The sequence below is a fragment of the Dendropsophus ebraccatus genome, chromosome 3, assembly GCF_027789765.1.
Source record: "Dendropsophus ebraccatus isolate aDenEbr1 chromosome 3, aDenEbr1.pat, whole genome shotgun sequence".
NCBI lineage: Eukaryota > Metazoa > Chordata > Amphibia > Anura > Hylidae > Dendropsophus > Dendropsophus ebraccatus.
The window spans coordinates 113,796,718-113,823,551 of NC_091456.1; the positions used below are offsets into that span (position 1 = coordinate 113,796,718).

The window sequence follows — 26,834 nt, forward strand, 5'->3', positions numbered from 1 at the left end:
ATGAAATCTGCTGCAGAAAATCAGCTGCAGATCCTGTAGGTGTGAACGCACCATAAAGGAGGAAAAAGAAATCAAACCCACCACCCAATTAATATGTACAAAATATATATATATATATATACAGAAAAAGGGAAGATTTACTTAACCATAGGTCCCAGGCTGTTCATCAAGCTTGGGCCCCCACCTCACTGTAACTATGGCAGCACTAATGTGCTATTTATAGTGTGGAATAGATAATGTCATCTTTATCATGTACCTGTAAAGTTTTATGACAAAAGATTATCAGGCAGCACTGTGCTCACGTTTCTTTTTCCAAATTACAGTGGTACCTTGGCTTAGGAGAAACTTGGATAGAGAGCGCTTTGCAAGAAGAGCTCACAGTTTTGCAAAATTGTAACTTGGGTTTAAGAGCATTGCTTTGGTTTAAGAGCTCCCTGTACTGGGTGGGTGGGGGAGCGAGAAAGGGGCATGGTCTGCATAGCCTGGTCTACATTACTGTACCCGGACCCAGGAAGTTTCCCTGATCTTAGTAGATCCACTTCAGACTGGGGCTTGCATCAAGGGACAGGACTGTGGAGGTAATCTCTCCATAGCTGTAACCCCTGTTTCCCCGGACAGAGAGTGCTGCTATACTGTGCCCGCATATGCGCCCTGCTCATTCCTTTATGCTCCCTTCAGTCTGTTTCCCATCCTCTCAATTCCTGCTTTAATCTGCCTGCACTCACATTCAGCCACTCACACTGCTGTTTAGAAAAGTTTCTGTCTCTGTACTCCTGCACAGCTCTGTGATTCTGATTTCCTGATTGGTCCATGCTGAACACACACCTCTCCGCATTGCTGTCATGTGACCACACAGACCTCTGACAGCAGCCCTGCTTCTCTATTCTAGCCTGGGATCTGCATTTCCATCCCCTTACTACAAACTGCTGCCGATTTTCAGGTTTAGGCACTTACTATACATAATACTCCACATGCTGATTGCTATACTATACAGTAACTTATAATACGACATATTACTCTGTTTTTAAATATTTGTTTCATTTGTTTTACTTTTTGCTTAGAATAAAAAAATCATTATTTTTGGGATGTGGAACCAATTGTCGGCATTTCATTAGTTTTCTATGAGAACATATGTTTCGGTTTAAGAGTGATTTGGATTACAAGCATAGTCCCATTGTAACAGACCAGAGTATACCCCCCGCCCAGACTATACCCAGGGTTATAATGGCCTAGGCTAGATTATACCCTGGGTATATTTTGGCCTAGGCTATTTTATACCCCGGGGTATATACTTAATTTTTCAACATTTTTAAGGGGATTTGTCTGTGAGATAAGTGAGAAGCTACTGATGGAAATCTTAAAAATCTAAACACATAGGGGGAAATGTATCAAACATGGTGTAAAGTAGAACTGGCTCAGTTGCCCCTGGCAACCAATCAGATTTCATCTTTCATTTTCCAAATAGTCTGTTAGGAATGAAAAGTGGAATCTGATTGGTTGCTAGGGGCAACTGAGACAGTTTCACTTTACACCATGTTTGATAAATCTCCCACATAGGGGACATTTATCATTGTGTTTGCACATTTTTGTTTTTATTTCTATGTTTGGCTCATAAGGAGATTTTTTGCACTTCATAAATATCTGTGCAAGGCTCATTAAGGGTTTTGCGCTATTTTGCATCAGTTTCCAATACCTGCACCCAGCGTCGGATTGGGCCACCGGGGAGCCGGGGGGATCCACCCCCTCCTCCCTCTTGCAGGGCCCTTCCCCTAAGCCAGAGAGGGGCCTCCCGTTTGGAAGCTGCCTAGTGTCGGGAGCTCAAGGGGCCCCTGCTGGCTCCCACACTGCTGGGTGAGTTCAGCACCGCATCAGGGCCTGTTCTTTCTATAATGATTGGCCCTCCCCTCCCCCCTGCTCACCTGGCTCCTTACATCAGCTCTGGGCCTCAGCCCTGACCTCTTCCTGTCTGTCAGGAGAGCAGCAGCAGCAGCAGGGCCTCCTCCATCCCCCCTCCCCTCTGCAATCATGTGACTCTCCTGTTGCTATGTGTGCAGTCGGTGCACAGGAGATGGGGAGAGGCTGCTGTGCCTGGCAGGGAGAAGAGAAGATGGAGACAAGAAGACTGAAGCTTCCTGCCCTGCTGAACATGTGAGTGTGTGTGTATATACTTGTCTATCTGTCATCAGTGTGTGTCTGTACATGTGTCATGTGTTTATCCATGTGAGTGATATATATATATGTGTGTTTTCTATCATATATATAGTGTATATTATGTAATGTAGTTCTATAGATGGTTTATATGTGTAATCTGCATGCTTTTGTATCTGTGTATCCATGTTGGTGAGTCTGTGTGTGTTAGTATGATTAGATGTATATATGTAAGGTGTGTTGTGTCTGCATGTTTGTGTATGTCTGCAGTATGTCTATTTGTGTATATATGTATACTGTATGTATGGCTGCAGTATGTCTGTGTATATATGTATACAGTGTGTATGGCTGCAGTATGTCTATTTGTGTATATATGTATACAGTGTGTATGGCTGCAGTATGTCTATTTGTGTATATATGTATACCGTGTGTATGTCTGCAGTATGTCTATTTGTGTATATATGTATACAGGATGTATGTCTGCTTGTGTATATATGTATACAGTATGTATGTCTGCAGTATGTCTATTTGTGTATATATGTATACAGTATGTATGTCTGCAGTATGTCTATTTGTGTATATATGTATACCGTGTGTATGTCTGCAGTATGTCTATTTGTGTATATATGTATACCGTGTGTATGTCTGCAGTATGTCTATTTGTGTATATATGTATACAGTGTGTATGGCTGCAGTATGTCTATTTGAGTATATATGTATAGAGTGTGTATGGCTGCAGTATGTCTATTTGTGTATATATGTATACAGTGTGTATGGCTGCAGTATGTCTATTTGTGTATATATGTATACAGTGTGTATGTCTGCAGTATGTCTACTTGTGTATATATGTATATAGTATGTATGGCTGCAGTATGTCTATTTGTGTATATATGTATACAGTGTGTATGTCTGCAGTATGTCTACTTGTGTATATATGTATATAGTATGTATGTCTGCAGTATGTCTATTTGTGTGTATATATGTATACAGTGTGTATGTCTGCAGTATGTCTATTTGTGTATATATGTATACAGTGTGTATGTCTGCAGTATGTCTACTTGTGTATATATGTATATAGTATGTATGTCTGCAGTATGTCTATTTGTGTATATATGTATACAGTGTGTATGTCTGCAGTATGTCTATTTGTGTATATATGTATACAGTGTGTATGGCTGCAGTATGTCTATTTGAGTATATATGTATAGAGTGTGTATGGCTGCAGTATGTCTATTTGTTTATATATGTATACAGTGTGTATGGCTGCAGTATGTCTATTTGTGTATATATGTATACAGTGTGTATGGCTGCAGTATGTCTATTTGTGTATATATGTATACAGTGTGTATGTCTGCAGTATGTCTATTTGTGTATATATGTATACTGTATGTATGTCTGCAGTATGTCTATTTGTGTATATATGTATACAGTATGTATGTCTATTTGAGTATATATGTATAGAGTATGTATGTCTGCAGTATATCTATTTGAGTATATATGTATACTGTATGTATGTGATGAGAAGTTCACACTTTGGAGGTCCAGTTGTGCCGGAGATCCGTGAGGCTTGGGCTCTGATCAGCTGAGGATTCTCACATCACAGATGATAGGAGTTGTAGTAGATATAACAGTAATGCTTTAATCAATGGATGACGGGTTTCATCAGATGAGATCATCAGATCTATTGAGGATTCCCTTAGAAACGCCTCATCCATTGATTTAAATCTTACTCCTACGTCTAATACGACACCTATCATCTTTGATGTGAGAATCCTGAATCAGCTGATCATCGCCCAAGCCTCACGGATCTCCTGCACAACTGGGACCTCCAGAGTGTGAACTTCTTCTCAACTATTGTACCGACTCAAGAATAAAGATATAAGCAGCAGACACAAGTGGGATAATGCCCCCCTCACCAGACTGCACCCCCTCCGGAGCAGCAGCAGTAGTATCAGTGATAGGTAGGATTATGCCCCCCCTCACCAGACTGCACCCCCTCCAGAGCAGCAGCAGTAGTATCAGTGATAGGTAGGATTATGCCCCCCTCACCAGACTGCACCCCCTCTGGAGCAGCAGTATCAGTGATAGGTAGGATTATGCCCCCTCATCTGACTGCACCCCCTCCGGAGCAGCAGTATCAGTGATAGGTAGGATTATGCCCCCTCACCAGACTGCACCCCCTCCAGAGCAGTAGTATCAGTGATAGGTAGGATTATGCCCCCCCTCATCTGACTGCACCCCCTCCGGAGCAGCAGTATCAGTGATAGGTAGGATTATGCCCCCTCACCAGACTGCACCCCCTCCGGAGCAGTAGTATCAGTGATAGGTAGGATTATGCCCCCTCACCAGACTGCACCCCCTCCAGAGCAGTAGTATCAGTGATAGGTAGGATTATGCCCCCCCTCATCTGACTGCACCCCCTCCGGAGCAGTAGTATCAGTGATAGGTAGGATTATGCCCCCCTCACCAGACTGCACCCCCTCTGGAGCAGCAGTATCAGTGATAGGTAGGATAATACCCCTCACCAGACTGCACCCCCTCCGGAGCAGTAGTATCAGTGATAGGTAGGATTATGCCCCCCTCATCTGACTGCACCCCCTCCGGAGCAGTAGTATCAGTGATAGGTAGGATTATGCCCCCTCACCAGACTGCACCCCCTCCGGAGCAGCAGTATCAGTGATAGGTAGGATTATGCCCCCTCACCAGACTGCACCCCCTCCGGAGCAGCAGTATCAGTGATAGGTAGGATTATGCCCCCTCACCAGACTGCACCCCCTCCGGAGCAGCAGCAGTAATATCAGTGATAGGTAGGATAATACCCCCTCACCAGACTGCACCCCCTCCGGAGCAGTAGTATCAGTGATAGGTAGGATTATGCCCCCTCACCAGACTGCACCCCCTCCGGAGCAGTAGTATCAGTGATAGGTAGGATTATGCCCCCCCTCACCAGACTGCACCCCCTCCGGAGCAGTAGTATCAGTGATAGGTAGGATTATGCCCCCCCTCACCAGACTGCACCCCCTTACGGAGCAGTAGTATCAGTGATAGGTAGGATTATGCCCCCCCCTCACCAGACTGCACCCCCTCCGGAGCAGCAGTAGTATCAGTGATAGGTAGGATAATACCCCCCTCACCAGACTGCACCCCTCCGGAGCAGCAGCAGTATCAGTGATAGGTAGGATTATGCCCCCTCACCAGACTGCACCCCCTCCGGAGCAGCAGTATCAGTGATAGGTAGGATTATGCCCCCTCACCAGACTGCACCCCCTCCAGAGCAGCAGCAGTAGTATCAGTGATAGGTAGGATAATACCCCCTCACCAGACTGCACCCCCTCCGGAGCAGTAGTATCAGTGATAGGTAGGATTATGCCCCCCCTCATCTGACTGCACCCCCTCCGGAGCAGCAGTATCAGTGATAGGTAGGATTATGCCCCCTCACCAGACTGCACCCCCTCCGGAGCAGTAGTATCAGTGATAGGTAGGATTATGCCCCCCTCACCAGACTGCACCCCCTCCGGAGCAGTAGTATCAGTGATAGGTAGGATTATGCCCCCCCTCATCTGACTGCACCCCCTCCGGAGCAGCAGCAGTATCAGTGATAGGTAGGATTATGCCCCCTCACCAGACTGCACCCCCTCCGGAGCAGTAGTATCAGTGATAGGTAGGATTATGCACCCCCCTCACCAGACTGCACCCCCTCCGGAGCAGCAGCAGAGGCAGCACTAAAGTAGTAAAAATTCTTCGTTTTAGCTCTGAGAAAGGCAAAACATTGCACAAGAGGGAGTTAATAAAGTCACAAGATTTTTTACTACTTTGGTGCTGTCTTCGCTGCTGAATTATTGTACCAAGTCTCCTGGTTCCGTTGAAAGGGCTGCAAGCGGCATCAAGGTGTACAAACCACCGCTAAAGTGACTGGCGGTGTTGGGCTTGTAGCATGACCGCCCAAGGTGAGCAGCAAGTTTAGCCACTTACACACATTTGTTCTGCAGTAATACGCTATGTGCGCCGCATGGTGTTCTCTCTCTTCTACTAGTAGATGTATAAAATGGCAGATTACATCTTAAAGCCATGTTCACACAACATATGTTTTGCATAAATCTTAGCTGTTGTTGCAATTTGCAATAACAGCCGCGATTTATGCAAAACATACGTTGTATTGGAATGAATGGAATCCCAGACGGAGCGTATACACATAGTATACGCTCCAGCCACACGAAAAACTGACATGTCATTTTTCTGCGGCCGTACAGACATGGCAGTTCACACAATGGAGTGTGCGGCTCCGGCCACACGCTCCGTTGTGTGCAGTGGTGAATTCGGATGCGGGTGCACACTGGTGCACCTGCATCCGAATTCAGCAGAAATGAAGATCATCCGGCCAGTACTGCAGTACTATCCGGGATGATCTCCAGTAACACCGGCTGCTCTGTGACCCAGCTGCGTCACAAAACAGCCGGTGTTATATGTGGTGTGAACCCAGCCTAAATCTAGGTTCACACACAGTATTTTTGCTCAGTATTTTGCAACCAAAACCAGTAGTAGATTGAAAACACAGAAAGGCTATGTTCCCACACTGTAGAAATTTAGTGGATGGCTGCCATTTAATGGCAAATAATTGGCGTTATTTTAAATTTCAACAGCGTGTGAACAGAGCCTTTCTGTGTTTCAGATCCACTCCCGGTTTTGGTTACAAAAAAAATGACCAAAATACCGTGTGAACCTAGCTGTGTGACACCATGCTTACCGCTCTCTTTCCACTGGTGCACTCCTGCTGCTTCTACTGGTCCTGACTCGCTGACAACCCGCTCAGCCAATCACTGCAATGACCTGCTGCAGCCATTGATTGTGAATATTTGCAGTCTTTAAAGTGTTAACTGTTATTTGAATGAACTTTTGACATATGAGAGGTTTAGCTTGGTCGGGGTCTCTCTGATAGTAACAGCCAGGTGAAGCATCACTCCCAGACCTTGTGCGCAGTCCGGCTGATTACAGGTCACTGTCTCCACTATATTATATAAAGTTTGTTTCCTGTAATCAGCAGAACCCCTAAGAAATACATGTTATTAAATGGCCCAGATTGCAGCCGGGCTGCATAGACTTGGGCAGCGTGCGGTTATGGACGGTGCATTTATGGAGGCATACACGGATGTGTGCAAGAGCCTGGACTGTCATTATAAAAACTTTTGACATCATGCAGACGTGTGAAATGTTTCAATCAGTCGGGGTGTCAGTGCTGAGACCTCATCTGGGGGCTAGATCATCACTCCATCAGTCATGTTACACATGACGGGCCCATAGACTATAATGGAACCCATCTCCTATAATGAGTGCTCAGCCCCTCACTTGCATTATGATGGACTGAGTGACATTCTGGCCATTGTTGGGTGTCTCACCCCTGAGACAGATTAAACTTTTAATCACGTCTGTCTGACATTTTGTATTGACCTTAAAGGGGTACTCCTGTGAAAAATATTTTTTTAAACTAACTGGTGTGAGGAAGTTATACGAATTTGTTTATTACTTCTAATTAAAAATCTCCAGTCTTCCCGTACTTATCAGCTGCTGTATGTCTTGCAGGAAGTGGTGTATTGTTTCCAGTCTGACACAGTGCTTTCTGCTGCCACCTCTGTCCATGTCAGGAACTGTCCAGAGCAGGAGAGGTTTTCTATGGGGATTTGCTGCTGCTCTGGACAGTTCCTGACACGGACAGAGGTGGCAGCAGAGAGCACTGTGTCAGATTAATAAGAATACACCACTTACATACAGTAGCTGATAAGTACTGAAAGACTGAAGATTTTTAATTAGAAGTAATTTTCTAATCTGTAACTTCTTACATCAGATTTAAATTTTTTTTTTTTTTATCAGAGTACCCCTTTAACGCTTTAATGACCACTGATGTGCTTTTCATGATGGTCCTTTAAAGTCTTATTCCAGCCCAACAGCTTGTGGTGAGGCTAGAATAAACCGTCATGGGTCTCCTCTGCTGGAGATTGTAATAGAGGAGCAGACTAGATGGTCATTTTTTCCTTCATCTTCTGAGGCTGTGTTCACACATTACATTTTTGATGTGTTTTTACAGCAATATTGTTGGAATTTCATTAAAGTTTCTACATAAATGGTGCAGTTTTACCACAACTGCATAAATCAGTAACAACTGTATAAGTGACTGGCAGTGCACTAGCATTGCTGGTCACATACACAGCTCTATGCAAAGTCGCTGTACTAACGTGAAAGGTTTGCCGCTGATTATGTCTTTATATGTTGGGTGGGCCCCAAGAATCAATTTCCCTGGTGGGCCAAGGTACCCCAGTCCAACACTGCCTGCACCTCTTTTCAATATTTGTTGTTCTATTAATTAGTTTTCATTTGATTTATCATGTGCAATTTTTTTGCGCAAAATCCTACCCTAGCGTAGCCTTTTAGCCAAGCTGTTTTAGGCTTGATTCACACTGTGATTTTGCAGGCCGTTGTTTTTTTTTCCCCCCCCATAAGTTTTTTTAAAAATGGATGACAAAAAGGAAGCGTTTATGTGCCTCTGTTTTGATCAGTTTTTCCATTAACTTCTATTATTAAAAAACGGATCAAAAAACAGATGGAAATGCATCAGTTTTTATAGCGTACACAAAAAACTTGATTGACCGTGTTTTTGTTTACGCTAAAAAAATATGTGTTTTAATCCGTTTTCAATCCGTTTTTTGTTTGCAAACACAGGATGAAAAAAACGGACTGCAAAAATGCAGTGCGAACCCAGCCTTAGGCGAAAATTGTGGAATAAATTAAGCAAGATGTATCAAGGCACTTGCGGCTATGGATGATTTCTGTGCAACAACCGTAAAATTTTGCGCAGCCCATAAAAACCTCCTCCTGCTCAAAAAATGATGCAGTGATGGGACAACGCCATCTACTGACAGTTCCATTTTAGCACTGTACTGTATATCCCAACAAGAGGATACAGTTTTGTGTCCGAGTATGATAAAAAAAAAAAAGATCTGCGCAGTTTTCAACAAATTAGAGATAAAGTGAGAAAACCAGTGAAATGATAACATGAGGCCTGGAGGGATATATTCTGGCCTAGACTGTTTTACACCCCCTGGTATAGAATATATGCCCTGGGGTATACTGTAGCCTGGGCCAGAACTGGCATGATAACTTGGAGGGATATAGTCTGGTCTAGATTGTTTTACACCCCCAAATATAAAGTTTATCCTCTGGGATATATTGTGACCTGGGCTAGACTATACCCTGGTTAAAGCATGGCCTAGGCTCAGGGCCGGCCTTAGGGTAAATGGCGCCCTGTGCGAAACCTCTTTTTGGCGCCCCCCCCCTTAAGGTAACATAAAGCTCCGTCAGCCTCCCATGCCTCCAGACAACACCCATCACCCGACACCCCCCCCATACACACAACTACCCCCCAGCCATTCACACAACTACCATCCCCAGCCCCCCCAAACAACTAACACCCCAGCCCCCACCCAACTACAGCTCCCCAAACAACTACCACCCCCAGCCCTTCCCCACACATCTATCACTCCCACACAACCATCACCCCTGCCAGGGGTGTAACTAGAAATGTCTGGGCCCCATAGCAAACTTTTTAACAAGGCCCTCCTCGGGGCTACTAGGGAAGAAATGGATGCATGGTTTCGGCCACATGCATTGTCTGAATCTTTTTTTCTACATGGTTTTTAACTGCTTAAAATATAAACAAGGTTGCATATTAAATTCTGCATACCAGCCCTGAACAATACCATCATACTGTGGCTGGATAACACCAACGTAGCAGACCTGAACTATGCCGCCATACTATGGCTGGATAACACCACCATACCAGACCTGATACCAACATACTGTGACTGGATAACACCGCCATACCAGACCTGATACCAACATACTGTGACTGGATAACTGCACCATACGGGACCTGATACCGCCATACTGTGACTGGATAACACCGTCCTACCGGACCTGAACAATACCACCATACCAAGACTGAATAACACCGCCATACCAGACCTGCTTGCCTACCCACCAGTATGCTACTGCATGTACTAATATATACACACACACATACAGCCTGCTACTGCATGTACTATCTATCTATCCAGTCTGACACTGCATATCTATATATATATATATATATATATATATATATATATATATATATATATATATATATATAATCTATCCAGTCTGGCACTGCAAGGTAAAATGGGACAATTCTAATTATTCTAACACTGTATGAGGGGTGACTATTATGCATAAGGAGGAGTTCTTTTAGTCCTACAGGAGCTGCAGAGTGCAGAGGACAGCTTTCTATATAGACTGTGTGGGACTACAACTCCCAGTGTGATATGTCTGTGTGTTTGAGGGGGGGGGGGCACAGACAGCAGACAGACCACATTGGAAGTTTGTAGTCCTATAATGTCAAAGCTCCTGTAGAAATAAAAAAAACCACACTTATGCTTCTTTGTAAGCTAGCAGCCAGAATATCCCCCTCCCCCACACTATCAGTGCTAGTGTGTACTTACAGGAGTAAGGAACTGTCACTGTCTCTCTGCAGATCTGGCAGGATGCTCCTCCGTACAGGCCAGACAGCAGAGCGGCCTCTAGCTGCAGCAGGAGGAGAGGAGGCTCCAGGCAGTGACAGAGCGAAAGGGTGCAGCCATGCTTTACCTCCCCCTTTCTCTCTCTCTCTCTGCACACTCTGATGCCGCCCCCTGCTGGTGGGTGTTCCCCGGCATTTCCACAAACATCCGTTCTCCCCTGGCTATCTAGTGTCAGGACAAACGTCCTGCACAGCTAACCAGGGGACATCACACAGTCCCCCCTTGATGAGCCAGACCCCCACCGAGAGTTCTCTTACCTGAGCGCCGGGGCATGACTGCACCCAGACTGCACGTCCCCTTACTGATTGGCTGGACGTGCGGTACGGGTGACGTCATGCTCCAGCGCCGCACAGGGGAGGAAAGAAGCTGAGTGCTGCGGGAGGAGGGGGGGGGGGTGCTCTGGGAGAGATACACTGCACATCTAACTACAAATAGAAGTTATATGTGCTGTGTTTTTGCCGGGGGGAGGAGGCACTCTGGCAGAAACACAGCACATCTAACTTCTATTTGTAGTTAGATATGCAGAGCAGCCCTCTGCCTGCCGAAGCGCCCCCTAGCTGGCTGGGAGTGAGGCGCCCTGTGCAAGTGCACAGGTCGCACACCCCAAAGGCCGGCCCTGCCTAGGCTATATTACACCCCTGGGTCCAAAAATATATCCCCTTGGGTATACTGTGGCCTGGGCCAGGGGTGAGAAAAACAAGTAATAACATTATGGCACAGAGATATAGTCTGACATAGGCTGTTGTACACCCCCAGGCAGGGCCGTATTTACCACTAGGCACCCGTGGTCCGGTGCCTAGGGCAGCACCTTGCAGGGGGGCAGCACCAGGGAGTGGGGGGGGGGGGGGGGAAACAACTTTTTTATTATTATTTTTTTTAGTCTCCCACCTCCCGGTCAGACTTGCCAGTAAATCTGGTGACTTTTTTTAGGGGGGTAGGTATGATCAGTTCTGGTGTGGCGGTATTGTTCAGGTCTGGTATGGCTGTGACGCCTGGAGCTATTACCTACCAATCCTGTGGTGAGAATTCCTTCAGACAATATGCAGACTGCTCTATTCATTCAGTCAATGTGGAAATTTATGTGTTTAGCAGTTAAAAATCATAAAAATGTGATTCAGACAACGCTTCTAGAAGTAAAGAAATGCATGTGGCCGAAACCACGCTCCCCCATGATGGGGCGTCTTTAGGTTTAGTGCCAAGGGCAGTAGAAGCTCTTAATACGGCCCTGCCCCTAGGTATATAGTTTATCCCTCGGGGTATACTGTGGTCTGATTTGACTTTAGATGGATACACTGTGGCCTAGGCTATGTTACACCTCGGGGTATAGTTTGGTCCAGGCTATTTTACACACCGGATATAGTTTGGCCTAGGCTATTTTATACCCCAGGGTATACTCTGGCCTAGGACATTTCATACCCCGGGGTATACTCTGGCCTAGGGCATTTTATACCCCGGGGTATATTCTGGCCTGGAGGGGTATAGTTTGGCCTAGGCTATTTTATACCCCGGGGTATACTCTGGCCGAGGCTATTTTATACCCCGGGGTATACTCTGGCCTAGGCCAAACTATACCCGGGTATAGTCTGGACGAGGGTTAATCTGGGACAAATTATGCTCATAATCCAAGGCACCACAGTAGTCTGTTCCTGGCTTTGGCTGCAAAAATCTGACGGATATTGGTGTGTGTAGTCAGTGTGTGGCAGTGTATGGGTGTCTGTAGTCATTGTGTAGTCAGTGTATGGGTGTCTGTAGTCAGTGTGTGTCATTGTGTGGCAGTGAAAGGGTGTGTGTGGTCAGTGTATGGGTGTGTGTGGCAGTGGAAGGGTATTAATATTTGTGTATAAGGACAGCGGAATTGCAGTGGATTTAACGCTGTGAGTTTCGCAGCAAAATCCGCTGCTATTCCCGGTCCTGCCAGTCTGTATAGGTTTACGTTCTTGCTTCCACTGAGAGTATGTAAAGCCCCGTCCCCCTTACCCAGCCCTGCCTGATGAATACTTTACTCGTCCGCCCTCCGCCCTGCTTCTGGGGCTCCCTGGCGTCCCGCTTAGCCATTCAGTCCGCTGTCCTGCCTCAGAACTATGTAAGACCCAACCCCATAGATCGTGAACTACAACTCCCAACATGCCCAAACAGCTATAGACCTTCAGGAACTGTTGGGAGTTGTAGTTCCCCCAACAAAATATATATTTTTTTATTAAGGTAAAATGGATACCCCAGAATTATCTATTTTGTTGGGAAAACTACAACTCCCAGCAGTTCCTAAAGGTCTATAGCTGTCAGGGCACGATGGGAGCTGTAATTCCCCATCTATGGGGTTGGTTGGGTGTTACATAGGTCTGGGGTATTCATTTTAAAATGAATACCCCAGAACTATGTAACACCCAACCCCATAAATTGTAAAATACAACTCCTTGCATGCCCTGACAGCTATAGACCTTCAGGAACTGAGAATTGTAGCTCCCGGTATGTCCAACAAGATTATATGGTATATAGTGTCTGTTCTGCAGTGACATGTGAACCAGCTCCAAAACACCAAATGCCCACCTGCTGGAAACCACCTAAGCACCCCAGGCCACAGTATGTACACAAAGTATAGTTGTAGAAGACGGCACTCTGTCAGACTGATGAAGGCTATCTAGCCGAAACGCGTCCTCCTGTATATACTGCACCAATTGTACCAACAAATTAAGCAGAACTCTGATGTGTGCCGGGATTTATTCTTCTACAGTATGTACACAATGATAATACACCCCATGCATTCTTATTTCACTGTTTGAGTATTAATTTATTTTGTATATCTTAATGTATGCTTGATAAATACCCTTAGTTAGTGTAGTTCACATGTACTCAGGAATCTAAATAAACTTTTTTTTCACTATTCTGGAAGCATTAATTTTTCCAGCTTTCCATATCGATCGTCACTTAACGGTGCTGTTGAACCCTTTGTACTTTCGATGTAAATTTAATGTCAAACTCTCTATTTTTAGATTTCTTTCAAATGTGAATGATGAGCCAACAAAAGAACCAAAAAAAGAAAACAAGAGGTAACTCTGATCAGCCAGGTAAGATAAATTAATAAGATCTAGCATATTTATGGCTACATTCAGCAACCTTTACCCCTTCTCCTAGTCTTAACAAATCTTTGACAGATTATATAGACAATTCATCTTTCCTATCATGTAACCACAGATCACGGGGTGTCAAACTTAAATACACAATGGGGCAAAATTGAGAAATTGGACAAAGTTATGGGCCAACCTTCATATTTATTGAACTGTGTGTGCAAGGTCAGACGCATTGTCAGAGCAGCAAGCAACATTCCTGGCACTGTCAGAGTGACGGTTTCTCCCAACACTGTGCACTGTGATAAATAATAGGATAAATTTCTATGACATGTGAAGTATAGGAAGGTATAAGGCAGGGTGATGGAAAGCTTAAAGGGGTTATCCAGCGCTACAAAAACATGGCCACTTTCCACCTACTGTTGTCTACAGTTTGGGTGGGGTTTTGAAACTCAGTTCCATTTAAGTAAATGGAGCTTAATTGCAAACCGCACCTTAACTGGTAGGGGGAAAAGTGGCCATGTTTTTGTAGCTCTGGATAACCCCTTTAAGAGAGACAAGTCCCACATAGTAGCCAGCCCTCCCAATAGAGCCCTAGATAGAAGCCAGCCCTCCTAATAGTGGTCCATATTGTATGTATATGTTCCAGTGAAATGACAGAATTCAGGAATTTGATCAAATCCTGGGAAATGATTAAATGAACACGCCATTACATCATTTCCCTAGGGATTTGATCAAATCACTGAACCCTTTCAGCAAAATGACGGAATGAACAAGAGAAGTCGCCCGGCTCTATGTTTGGCGGCACAGCCGGACAGCGGAGTAGAGCGGCACACCTCCGGGCAGGCATATGGCGGCGGGGCGGACTGAAACTCCAGGCAGGCATGGCAGTGGAGGCAGGCAGGGGAGCAGAGCGTCACACCTCCCCAGCAGGCATGTGGCGCGGGATGGACGGGAGAGCAGAACGGCACACCTCCCGGCATGCATATGGCGTCTGGGCGGACGGGGAGCAGAGCAGACCGGCCGGGGGAGCAGGAGGCATGTTGCAGGGCGAGGTGGAAAGGACCGGAGGTGGGCGGGGAGCAGAGGGGCACACCTCCTAGCAGGCATATGGTGGCAGGGCAGACAGGGAGCGGAGCGGACAGGCTGGGGGAGCAAGAGGCCTATAGCAGGGGAAATGAGCGGAACGGGGAGCAGAGAGGCAGTGGAGGCAAACGGGGAGCAGAGTGGACAGGCTGGGGGGAGCAGAGAGGTGATACAGTAAGCAAATTCTTTTTTTTTTTTTTCAACATGTTTTTATTAAATTTTTAGACAACAATGGATAGGGTAGGGTAGGGGGTGGGGGAACGGGCAAGGGGGAAAGGAGAAGAACTGTGTGGGCGGCGTGGCATAGGTTGCCAAAAATAATAGATACATCGACCAGTAACATACAGTAGTCATACAGAGCACATTCATGAGCCAGTAACAGTGCAATGTCAAACTTATAAACCAGTTTCGTACATTGTGCCAAGTTTGGGGAGTTGTAGTGAAGACGGCAGCTCGAGATAATGTGCCTTAAGTATAATTCTGCCACCCCCAGGGAGGCTAACAAGAAGTGTTACAAACTGTCAACCAAACAAAAACAGAGAACCAAGAAAATGCAGGCCAAGCAGTGTGGGAGCAACAATAAGGGCGCGAGCCGCCCTCCAAGGCATTGAGAACATAGAGAGTAATGGATAACATCAGTCGAGCACCAACCAGGTCTTATCAAACAGGGGGGCTGGACGAGAGTGATTGTTCCAAGTACCAAGTGGTATGTTGGAACGTGGTCCGTAATTTCTGTTGTATTCTGGTGGGCATAATTTGGATAAAGGAGTCCCAAAGTAGAAAAAAGGCTTTGACTTTAGACTCTTTGTGTAGGGCGGCTTCCACCCAATCCATTCTAAAAAGAAAGGTTAGCTTTTGTAGAAAAAGCCGCAGGGATAGGGGGTCGGGGAGAGCCACTCTTGCAATATTGATTTCCTGGCAGCTGCGGATACAATGAAGAGAAGTTTTTTTGCTTCCCTTGAGCAGGGGTGGGCGGTGTAATCTATGTGGCCGAAGATGGCCCATTCAGGAGTTAGGGGCACATGGTTTAGCAAATTAGCGCATGCAAAGTCTCTAACTTGTTTCCAGAAGACCTGGATTTCCGAACAGTCCCAAAAACAATGATAAAGGTCGGCATTAGGGGCCTGACATCTGGGGCACGCAGACGACGGAATACGTCCCATTATGTAGTTTCGGTGTGGAGATATATACGCCCTATGTGTTATTTTAACTGCCATATCCCAATAGGATGCAGCAGGGAGGATTTTTTTTGCCCTGTACAGTGTATCCACCAAATCCGAAGAGGTGAGGTGGGGCATGTGTTGCAGCCATTTGGAGAGGCCATGTGGAGAGGTAGAGTAGTCGAGATTGGAGCGTAAAAAGGTATAGTAGTGAGAGATAAGTTGTGAGGCGTTTTTGGTTTTCACCATGAGACTGACTGTGAGGTCCTCCTTGTCTTGTGGCTTTATCATGTGTAGTATGTTCCTTGCATAACTGGTAGCCTGCAAGAACGGAAAGAAAGCAGAAGAGGGAAGGGCGAATTTGGCTTGTGAAGGACAGAGTAGAAGTTAGTGCAGGAGAGAGTATGTCCAAAACTTTAGTTATGTTATGATGGGATTGCCAGGTGGAAAATATGTGTGCTGGTTTTCCGTCCTGGAAGTTGGGATTACCTAGGAAGGGGAGCAGCAAGGACGTGTGTACAGGTAGATCAGAGAGCCTACGGACAGCCTGCCAGGCCTTTATGGGTGGCGATCATTTTGATTAAGTTGGCTCTTCCCGAGAAGGATAAAGTAAAGGATTCCCAGGGTTGTAATAAAGTTTTGAGATGGGTGTGGTATTGTTTGATGTTAGTGGCATACAGGCTGTCGGGGTTTCTGGTGATGAGGACTCCTAGATATTTTATGTGGGAACGTGCCCACATTATGTTGTGTTCTGTAGCCCAGGTTGGGGTCGAAGGGCCCTTTAGAATCAAAGCCTCGGACTTGTCCAGGTTTAAAGTAAAGCCAGAGATACTCCCATACTGGGTGAAAAGCTGCAGGACGTGACCTAGCGTGTGCCTAGGGTTGCGAATAAATAACAATAAGTCATCCGCAAATGCCGATACTCTTATTTCCCTAGAGCCCAGTTGAATACCCTGGTGGGAAGAGTTTGTGTGTAATAAACGAAGAAGGGGGTCTATGGAAAGGTTGAATAAAAGAGGGGACAGGGGGCAGCCCTGACGGGTATAGTGAGATCTGTGTGGAGTTGAGTCCTTTTATTGTAAAGCATGTCTGGGCATCCGTCTGGAGACAGCGCAGAAAGGAGAGAAAAACAGCTCCGCAATTGCGATATCCAAGTGATATCTCTAAGAACTTCCAGGAGACCATGTCAAATGCCTTTTCGGCGTCAAGACTCAGAAGGAGAGTTTGTGGTGAATCTCGGGATTGTGCTGCAACAGTTGCCGCCATCGCCAGACAGATGCCCTTTGTAGAGTGCCTATTGTGCATAAATCCTATTTGGGAGTCAGTCAAAAGTGAGGGGAGAATTAGTTGTAAACGGTTAGCTATGATTTTGGTTAGAATTTTATAATCCTGATTGAGCAACGAGATGGGCCGATAGGATTGTACGAGTTGAGGGTCTCTGTTTGGTTTAGGGATGAGGACCGTACGGGATTCGTGGAACTGGGGGACTTGCATGTTTTCTATATATATTGCGTTGTATAAAGAAAGAAGGGTAGGTTTAATATGTGGGAGTAAAATTTTGTAGTACTCTCCTGGCAGACCGTCCGGGCCGGGGGACTTCTGGGAAGGAAGGCTACTTATCACGGATGTTAATTCTAATTCGGTGATGGGAGCGGATAGGGCCTCAAATTGGTCTGGGGTCAGTTTAGGGGGGTCGACCTTGTGTAAAAAGGACCATGCTGCTTCGGAGTCGGGGCCTGACGCCGTGTATAATGTGGAATAGTAGTCGGTGAATGCCTTGTGGATGTCTCCAGGACTTGTTGCATATGTGCCTGAGCCTGAGGACCTTAGTTTGAGAATAGTATGTTTCGGTTTTTGGGGTTTAGTAAGGTTGGCCAGGAGTCTCCCTGCTTTATTCCCAAAGCGGTGGAATTTGTTTTTGTAGGAGTCTATGGACCATTGAGCTTGGCCCAAGAGGTAGGCATCAAGGAGACGTCTAGTCTCTAAGTATCGTTCCTTTGACTCTGGTGTGTTAGTGAGGAGATGGGCGGTGTGGGCAGTGACCAGTTCTGTGTTCAGAATGTCAAATTTTTCTAATTGCTTCTTTTTCCTATGAGAGACATATGCTATGATCTGCCCTCGCAGGACAGGCTTAGAGGCCCTCCACAAGAGACTAGGGTCGTCCGCGTGCTCCAGATTGTCGTCCACATAGTTCGCCCACCCCTGCGTTAAAAAGGCCCTAAAATCATCGGAGTCTGAAAGATAAGAGGGGAAGCGCCAGTTTCTACTGGTGCGTGTAACTATGCCAAGGTCTAAGGTCAGCGTTATTGGTGCATGATCTGAGATTATGATAGGGTGTATCTTGGCATCCAGGACGAGGGGGAATAGAGGGGTAGAAACCAAAAAGTTGTCTATTCTGGAGAAGGAGTTATGAACGTGTGAAAAGAAGGTATATTCTTTGGAGGAGCCATTTTTCAGGCGCCATGGGTCACATAGAGAAGATTGGGTCAAGATGGAGAGTAGTGTTTGGTTGGCCTGTGGTGGCTGGGTCATCTGTGACGATCTGTCCAGCTGGGGGTCTAAAGCGACATTAAAGTCTCCCCCCCCCCCCCACAGTAGAGGATGATGTTGTTTTGTGGTTAGTAACTGTAGTATGTTGGAGTAAGAGGCTGCATTCTGAACATTTGGGGCATATGTGTTCACGATAAAGTATCTAGTGTCATGGATGGTGATATCCAAAAATATGTATCTGGCCTCTGGATCTATGATTTGTTCATGAACCTTGTGGGGAAGATCTCTATGTATGAGGATGGCCACCCCTCGGGATTTAGTGGAGTGGGGGGCCGAGATACAAGTGCCTATCCATGGGGCTTTAATGGTAGAGTTGTCTCCAGACTGCCAGTGGGTTTCCTGGAGTAGCACTAGTTGTGGTTTAAAGCAGGGTGGATTTGTTTTAAATCAAACTGATTTAAATCACGATTTAAATCACGATTTAAATCACTAGTCCGGAAGGCTTGATTTAAATCAGTGATTTAAATCAAAGTTTCTACCTAAACTAGTTCTTGCTACTTTAACATGCAAGTAGATGAAGATTTTTAGAATCACTTTTTATATTACTTTTTTCTCCCCAGTTTAATGGGTTAATCATTCATATTTGGACACCACTGTTCTGTTGTACTTAGGAAGGAGAAAAATAATCCTGAACTTAATAACAATTTAAATGGATTTATTCAACTGAAACAATAACAACATTACAGCATACGTTATTTGCTTAAACAAACATCCATGTTAACTAATTTGGCTAAACAAAAAAAAAAAAAAAATAGTCCAAACAATCAGAAACATATTGTCTAACTTCTTGGACTTGGTACTGAAGGGAATGATTCTGTATTCATAGGTTTGTAGAACAATAGGATTAAGGTCTTTTTCTCAACTCTGTTCATGTTGTAACATTTGAGAACATATACAGCCTTTATTCTACTGAGTTAAACAACTCAGCTTTATCTCATGATGGAAGAACCTTTGGATGGTAAAATATTTTCCTCAAAAAGCAGTTTATTGAAAAAAATCCGATTTAAATCAAAAAAATCCGATTTAAATCAAAAAAATCCGATTTTTTTGATTTTTTTAAAAAAATCATTGATTTTTATCCACCCTGGTTTAAAGCGATGGAGATGTGTCAGGATTCTCTTACGTTTGACTGGGGAGTTAAGTCCCGCCACATTCCACGAGAGCAATTTCAGGGTGGGGGTGTGGGTGAGTGTTGGTGCATTGGATGTTGGTGCTGTCATCCTATACCTGATCTGAAGAGATGGCTAGGTAAAAGATATAAATCAGTGGCTCCCCGACACCCGTCCCAGCGAGCAGGCATCACAGGAGCAAAAAGGGAGGAGGGCGACTCGCGCAGCCCACCGCACACTGCATGAGGAGAAATAGGAAAAAAATAAGGTTTTAAGCCTGCGAAGAACATAACTTGCATAACAATAAGCAAAGAGCAACAAACAGTAAGCAAATTCTATGTCACAGTCATCTCCCCCTGTATACAGACCCCACACACCAGTCCTCTCCCCCTGTATACAGACCCCCCACACCAGTCCTCTCCCCCTGTATAAAGACTCCACACACCAATCCTCTCCCCCTGTATACACACCCCACACACACCAGTCCTCCGACCCGTATACAGACCCCCACATACCAGTCCTCTCCCCTGTATACAGATGATACACACAAGTCCTCCCCCCCCCCTGTATACAGACCCCACACACACCAGTCCTCTCCCCTGTATACAGACCCCACACACAAGTCCTGTTCCTGTACAGCTAAGAGTCCTATTACACCAAAGCATTATTGGCCGTACTCTGATGATTCCTGGCCGTTCTGCCTGATAATCATTTGGTGTAATAATCAACGTTATCGGCTGATTGTAGTCTTCAAACCGGTTGAGAAATCCAGATCACGATAACGCTTTTGTCTACAATGGGAAGCTTGAACGATCTAAGGATTGTTCGGGCTGCCCCTGCCGCAGCTGCCCACGGTTCCCCTGCTTACTGTCTGTGCGTGTAATAACACAGACAGCGAGCAGGGAACAAAGGGGAAGTGAGCACTGACCTAACACGTTGCCGCTCGCTTTCACCTCTCAATCATGCCGTGTAATACGGCCCGCTCAGTGACAAGCTTAGAAGAGAGGATACGCTCAGAGGAGAGGATACATACTAGCCATTTCAATACTGAACATGCTAGAACGTTATACCCTGCAGTGAGAAAAGAGAACATTCTAGACCAGAGATGTCAGACTCCGGCCCTCCAACAGTTGTAAAACTACAATTCCCATCATGCCTGGACAGGTAAGGCATGATGGAAAATGTAGTTTATAACAGCTGAGGGCCGAAGTCTGACACCTGTGCTCCAGACCTTTCAAAACTGCGCTTGCTAGAATGTATGCCCTCTCAGAGTAGAGGATACACCTGGTGGAGAGTATACACTCCAGACATTTCAGTACTAAACATGCTAGAATGTATGCCCTCTCAGAGCAGGGGGTACACGCTAGACTTTACATTACTAGGCTATGTTCACACACAGTATTTCTGTCAGTCTTTTTTTTTTTTTTTTTTCAACAAAAAACAGGAGTGGAACAAACAGGGCTAAATTATAATGGAAAGATTTGCACAGCTGCTGTGTTTTCAACCCACTCCTGGTTTTGGTTGAAAAAAGACTGACCGAAATACTATGTGTAAACATAGCCCTAAACATGCTAGAATGTATACCCTGCAGTGAGAAACTCAGAGGCGAGGATACACTCAGAGGAGAGGATACATTCTAGGCATTTCAGTACTGAAACATGCTAGGATATATACCCTGCAGTGAGAAGCTCAGGAGAGAGGATACACTCAGAGGAGAGGATACATTTTAGACATTTTTTTATTTCTGTATTTCTTAGTGAAGGCATATCCAAGCTCACTGCTAATTGCCCTGTGTGAGAGGGTGGCATACACTAAATAGCTGCAGTACACCAACAGTGTGACCACCAGTATATTTTCTTATTTCTGTATTTCTTAGTGAAGGCATATCAAAGTTCACTGCTAACTGCTCAACTGCACTGCTAACTGCCCTCCATGAGCACGTTGCCTCCATTTGGTAGCGCTAGCTGCATCAGCACTGTGCTGGGTAAGCGCTAACAGGCGGTGTTGAAACTGCTGAGCACAACTCCTAGGACCGCACAAGAGGCACACCGCCCAGGACCTGTTGCAGGGCATCACGGCGCAGACCGTTCTTTGGCTCGCGCCACGGAACCTCAAGCCAGGCATGGTTGTGTGTGACAACAGGCGGAACCTGGTGGCGGCTCTGCAACTCGGCAGCCTCACACATATACCATGCCTGGCTCACGTGTTCAACCTAGTGGTGCAGCTGTTCTTTAAGACCTACCCCAATTTGACTGACTTGCTCACCAAGGTGCTGCACATCTGTGCGCATTTCCACAAGTCAACCACAGATGCTGCCACCTTTAGGGCAGTGCAAAGGCGCTTGCAACTGCCAGCTCACCGACTACTGTGCGATGTGCCCACGCAGTGGAATTCCACCTTCCACATGGTTGCCAGGGTTTACCAGCAATGCAGAGCCATTTTGGAATGCCAGATGTCAACCTCGGTAAGAAGAGGTAGTCAGGTCAGTCAGCTTCCTCAAATCTACAAGGAGGAGTGGATGTTGATGTCTATCTGTCAGGTACTGGGCCCCTTTGAGGAGTCAACACAGATGGTCAGCGGCGATGCCGCCATTATCAACCTCACCATTCCGCTGCTGTGTCTGCTTCAAACCTCCCTGCTCAGCCTGAAGTCTGAAACTTTGCCTTCTTCTCAGGAGACAAGGGAAGAACATCCGCCGCTAGATAGCCATACCACCCTGACATGATTTTCTCAGCACGAAGTAGAGGAAGAGGAAAAGGAGCAGACTGCTGCCGCAACTGAAGAGGGTACCCATGCTCAATCCTTAGCTGTTAAGCGTGTATGGTCTGAAGAGGAGGAATTGGTAGAGGAGGAGGAAATTGAGAGTAAGCCTATTGAGGAGAGGGAATTCTTGCGTGTTGGGACCCTGGCGCACATGGCTGACTTTGTTAGACTGTCTTTCACGTGACCTTCGGGTTAAATTTTTTTTGATAACATTGATTACTGGGTGTTCACCCTCCTGGACCCTCAGTACAAACAGAACTTTTCCACTCTCATTCCTGCCGAGGAACGCAGTATGAGAGGGAATCAATATCAACAGGCCCTGGTGCAGAAGCTGAAAATGTACTTCCCATCTGACACCACTCGCACCAGAGGACATAGTTCTGTAGGCCAAAAAAGCGGGGCATAGGAGGGGTGGACCAGGCAGCTTGTCAAGGGGCAGCGTAACACTCTCCAAGGCCTTTGACGGTTTCATGGCACCCCAGCAAGACTATGTCAACCGTCCCCAGTCTAGACAGAGTATGGGGGAGGCCTTCAGAAAGATGGTGAGGGAGTACCTTGCGGACCATACCAATGTCCTTCCCGATCACTCTGCTACATACAACTACTCGGTTGCAAAGCTGGATACGTGGCCCTCCTCTCCTCCTTCAATTCTCAACCAACAGCCAATTCTTGTTCCGCCATGCTGTGTCTGGCATAATTTTTGGGAGGCTGACCAGCTACCGCTTCTACCTTGGTCACTCTATCCTCACTGCCATGCTGTGTCTGGCATAATTTTTGGGAGGCTGACCAGCTACCGCTTCTACCTTGGTCACTCTATCCTCACTGCCATGCTGTGTCTGGCATAATTTTTGGGAGACTAACGTGCTACCTCACTCACTTTTAATGGTTCCCTGTGTCCTCACTGCCATGCTGTGTCAGGCATAATTTTTCTGAGGTTGAACACCTGCCTTATCTACCTAGTTCACTGAGTTCTCACTGCCATGCTGTGGCAAGCAAAATTTTGGGGTTCTTTATATGCTAACTCTGTTTTAATGGTTCACAGTGTTCACTGGGTGGTTCATATGCCTACCTCTGTTTTAACCAGGCTGTTGCCCAGAATTTGGCATAATAGTACGATTAGGCAGCCTCAGAGAGGCTTCCATGCATGCTGCCCTTGCTGTTTCCTGACCATTTCCATGATGTTTCCATAATTTTCTTAGGTTGACAGGTTTACACACGACCTTACCTCTGCTGAGGTTGGGTCCCCTGCAAAGATGCTTCAGTTTCCCATTGACTTCAATGGGGCTCGTTACTCAAAACGAGCACCCGACTATTGGGAAATATTCGTCTCAAGTAACCAGCATCCAAGCATTTTAGTACTCGCTTATCCCAACTCAGAGGAGAGGATACATTCTAGCCATTTCAGTACTGAATTTGCTAGAATGTATACCGTACAGTGAGAGTCTCAGAGGAGAGGATCCACTCAGAGGAGCGGATACATTCTAGACACTTCAGTACTGAACATGCTAAAATGTATCCTTTCTTCTGAGTTTCTCACTGCAGGGTATACCTTCCAGCATGTTCAGTACTGAATTGGATAGAATGTATCCTCTTCTGAGCGTATCCTCTCTTTGGAGTTTCTCACTTCAGTGGATACAGTTGTCAGGGCTGCGGCAGCGTCCCGCGCTTCGGACCGCCGCCGCACCCCTCACCCTGTCCTGCAGCCGCCGGTGTCCACATGCAGGGACCCGGCGCTGCTGCCACTTCGGCCCCTGGGGGCGCCTCACCTCGCCCCGCTCCTGTCCGTCGCAGTGCCGGCGGGTGCGCGCGCGCCGGCTGTCTGAGTTAAACTCCGTCTCCGTGGAGCCAGGATCTTCTCCAAGCTGGATCTCAGGGGAGTGTAGAATTTGATCCGTATTCGTGAAGGAGACGAATGGGAGACGAATGGATGACTGCTTTTAACACCAGAGATGGGCACTACGAATACCTGGTCATGCCATTTGGCCTATACAATGCCCCAGCCGTCTTCCAGGAATTCGTCAACGACATATTCCGTGACCTCCTCTATGTCTGCGTCATCGTCTATCTTGATGACATTCCGGTCTTCTCCCCTGACCAACAGACTCACGTGACAAGTACGTCAGGTCCTACGAAGACTACGGGCCAATCATTTGTACGCCAAGCTGGAGAAGTGCGTTTTCCATCAGCGCAGCCTTCAGTTTCTTGGGTATATTGTCTCCGATCGGGGTCTACAGATGGATCCAGCCAAACTCTCAGCTGTTCTCCAGTGGCCACGTCCTGTTGGAGCTATCCAGCGCCTCCTAGGATTTGCCAACTACTATCGGCAGTTCATCCCACATTTCTCTACCCTGGTCGCACCCATCGTGGCTCTCACTAAGAAGAAGGCGGATCCCAGGCATTGGCCACCTGAGGCCGAGCAAGCCTTCACTAGCCTAAAGTCTGCCATTGCCTCTGCTCCTGCTCTAGTCCGCCCGGATGCCACCAAGCCGTTTTCACTTGAGGTTGACGCATCTTCAGTGGGCGCTGGAGCCGTCCTATCGCAAAGGGATGCATCAGGCAAGACCAGAACCTGCGGGTTCTTATCAAAGACTTTCTCCCCTGCTGAGAGGAACTATACTATTGGTGACCGAGAACTCTTGGCGAATAAGTTGGCACTGGAGGAGTGGTGTCATCTCCTAGAGGGGGCTAGACATCCGGTCAACATCTACACGGACCACAAGAACCTTCTCTACCTCCAATCGGCCCAACGCCTCAATCCCCGGCAGGCCAGGTGGTCGCTTTTCTTCTCACAATTCATTTTCAGCATTAATTTCCGTCCAGCTGAGAAGAACGTGAAAGCCGATGCACTTTCCCGAGCATCTGATGTTATGGGGCAAGAGGAATCCCCTCGCCACATTATACCTCCCGATCGTCTAGTGCCACTCGCCACCTCTACTCTTCAGAGAGTGCCTCCTGGAAGGACCTATGTGTGCCTTGCACTTCGAACACAAATTTTGAAGTGGGGTCATTCCTCTTTGGTGGCCGGGCATCCGGGAGTTCAAAAGATCGGGCAATTGATCTCCCGCCACTACTGGTGGCCCAATCTCCTCCAGGATGTCAAGGACTTTGTGGCTTCCTGTGCCGTTTGTGCCAAAAACAAGTCGTCCCGTCAAAGACCTGCCGGCCTACTTCAGCCCCTGGCGCCACATAGGGATGGACTTCATCACTGATTTGCCTCTATCTGCGGGCAACACAGTTATTTGGGTGGTTACTGACCGCTTCTCAAAGATGTCTCACTTTGTGGCTCTTCCTGGACTTCCATCTGCTCCCTGTCTGGCCCAGTTGTTCTTTCAACACATCTTCTGCCTCCATGGTCTTCCCCTTCACATTGTGTCCGACAGAGGCTCACAATTCATCTCAAAGTTTTGGCGTGCCCTCTGCTCACAGCTCCAAGTGAAGTTGGACTTCTCGTCTGCCTATCACATCCAGACCAACGGGCTAGTGGAGAGGGTCAACCAGATCCTGGGCAACTATCTACGTCATTTTGTCTCAGCTCGCCAAGACAACTGGTCCAGCCTACTTCCATGGGCAGAGTTTTCCTACAACCACCTGGACTCGAGTTCCACAGGCAAGTCACCCTTCTATATTGTCTATGGGAGTCACCCTCGTCCTCCTCTGCCTCTCTCTCCATCCTCCGAGGTCCCAGCCGTGGAGGAATTGTTGTCTGACCTGATCTGGGAACAGACTCGACAGTCTTTGCTCAAGGCATCTGACCGCATGAAGGACCAGGCGGATAAGAAAAGGAGACCTGCCACAAACTTTCTCCCTGGTGACAAAGTCTGGCTCTCGGCCAAATATGTCCGACTCACCTACAAACTCCATCTACCCCCTACTATGCAGATCCCGATTTCCTTCCATGTTTCCCTCTTAAAGCCAGTGGTCCTCAACTGATTTTCCAATAGATCTTCGCCCTGCTCCTGTCCATTGCTGTGCCGGCCGGCGCGCGCGTCCCCGCCTCCTAGGGCGCGCGCGCCGGCTGTCTCAGAGTTAAAGGGGCAGTCCGCCCCTAATTGGTTCTTGCACATCACACTCTCCTATAAATTCCAGCCCTGCCCCACTACAGGTGTTGGAGCCCCTACATGCTTCCCATAGCGTTTGGCCCAGCTCCCTGTTGTTCCTGACCTCGGTCCTTGTTCCTAGTTCCTGTCCGCTGTCCCAGTCCCTAGCCCCTGTCCGCTGCTTACCCATTGTTCCTGAGTACTGCCTGCCACCTGCGGTTACGCCTACAGACCTCTGCCTGCATCTTCTGCCTACTGCTCCTGCCACGCCTCGCCTGCTGTCACTAGCAACCAAGCCAGGGGTAGCGAC

General features: G+C 46.8%; 1 protein-coding gene across 1 annotated transcript in view; it reads left to right on the forward strand.

Annotated features, from left to right (window-relative positions):
* Positions 1-26,834, forward strand: part of ATP8B3 (ATPase phospholipid transporting 8B3) — a 317,397-nt gene that overhangs the window by 6,672 nt on the left and 283,891 nt on the right. Inside the window, exon 2 of the mRNA XM_069963518.1 lies at positions 13,745-13,819. Within this exon, the coding sequence (XP_069819619.1) occupies positions 13,762-13,819 (58 nt within the window). The 5' untranslated portion in view covers positions 13,745-13,761. The remainder of the gene's footprint in view (positions 1-13,744; positions 13,820-26,834) is intronic.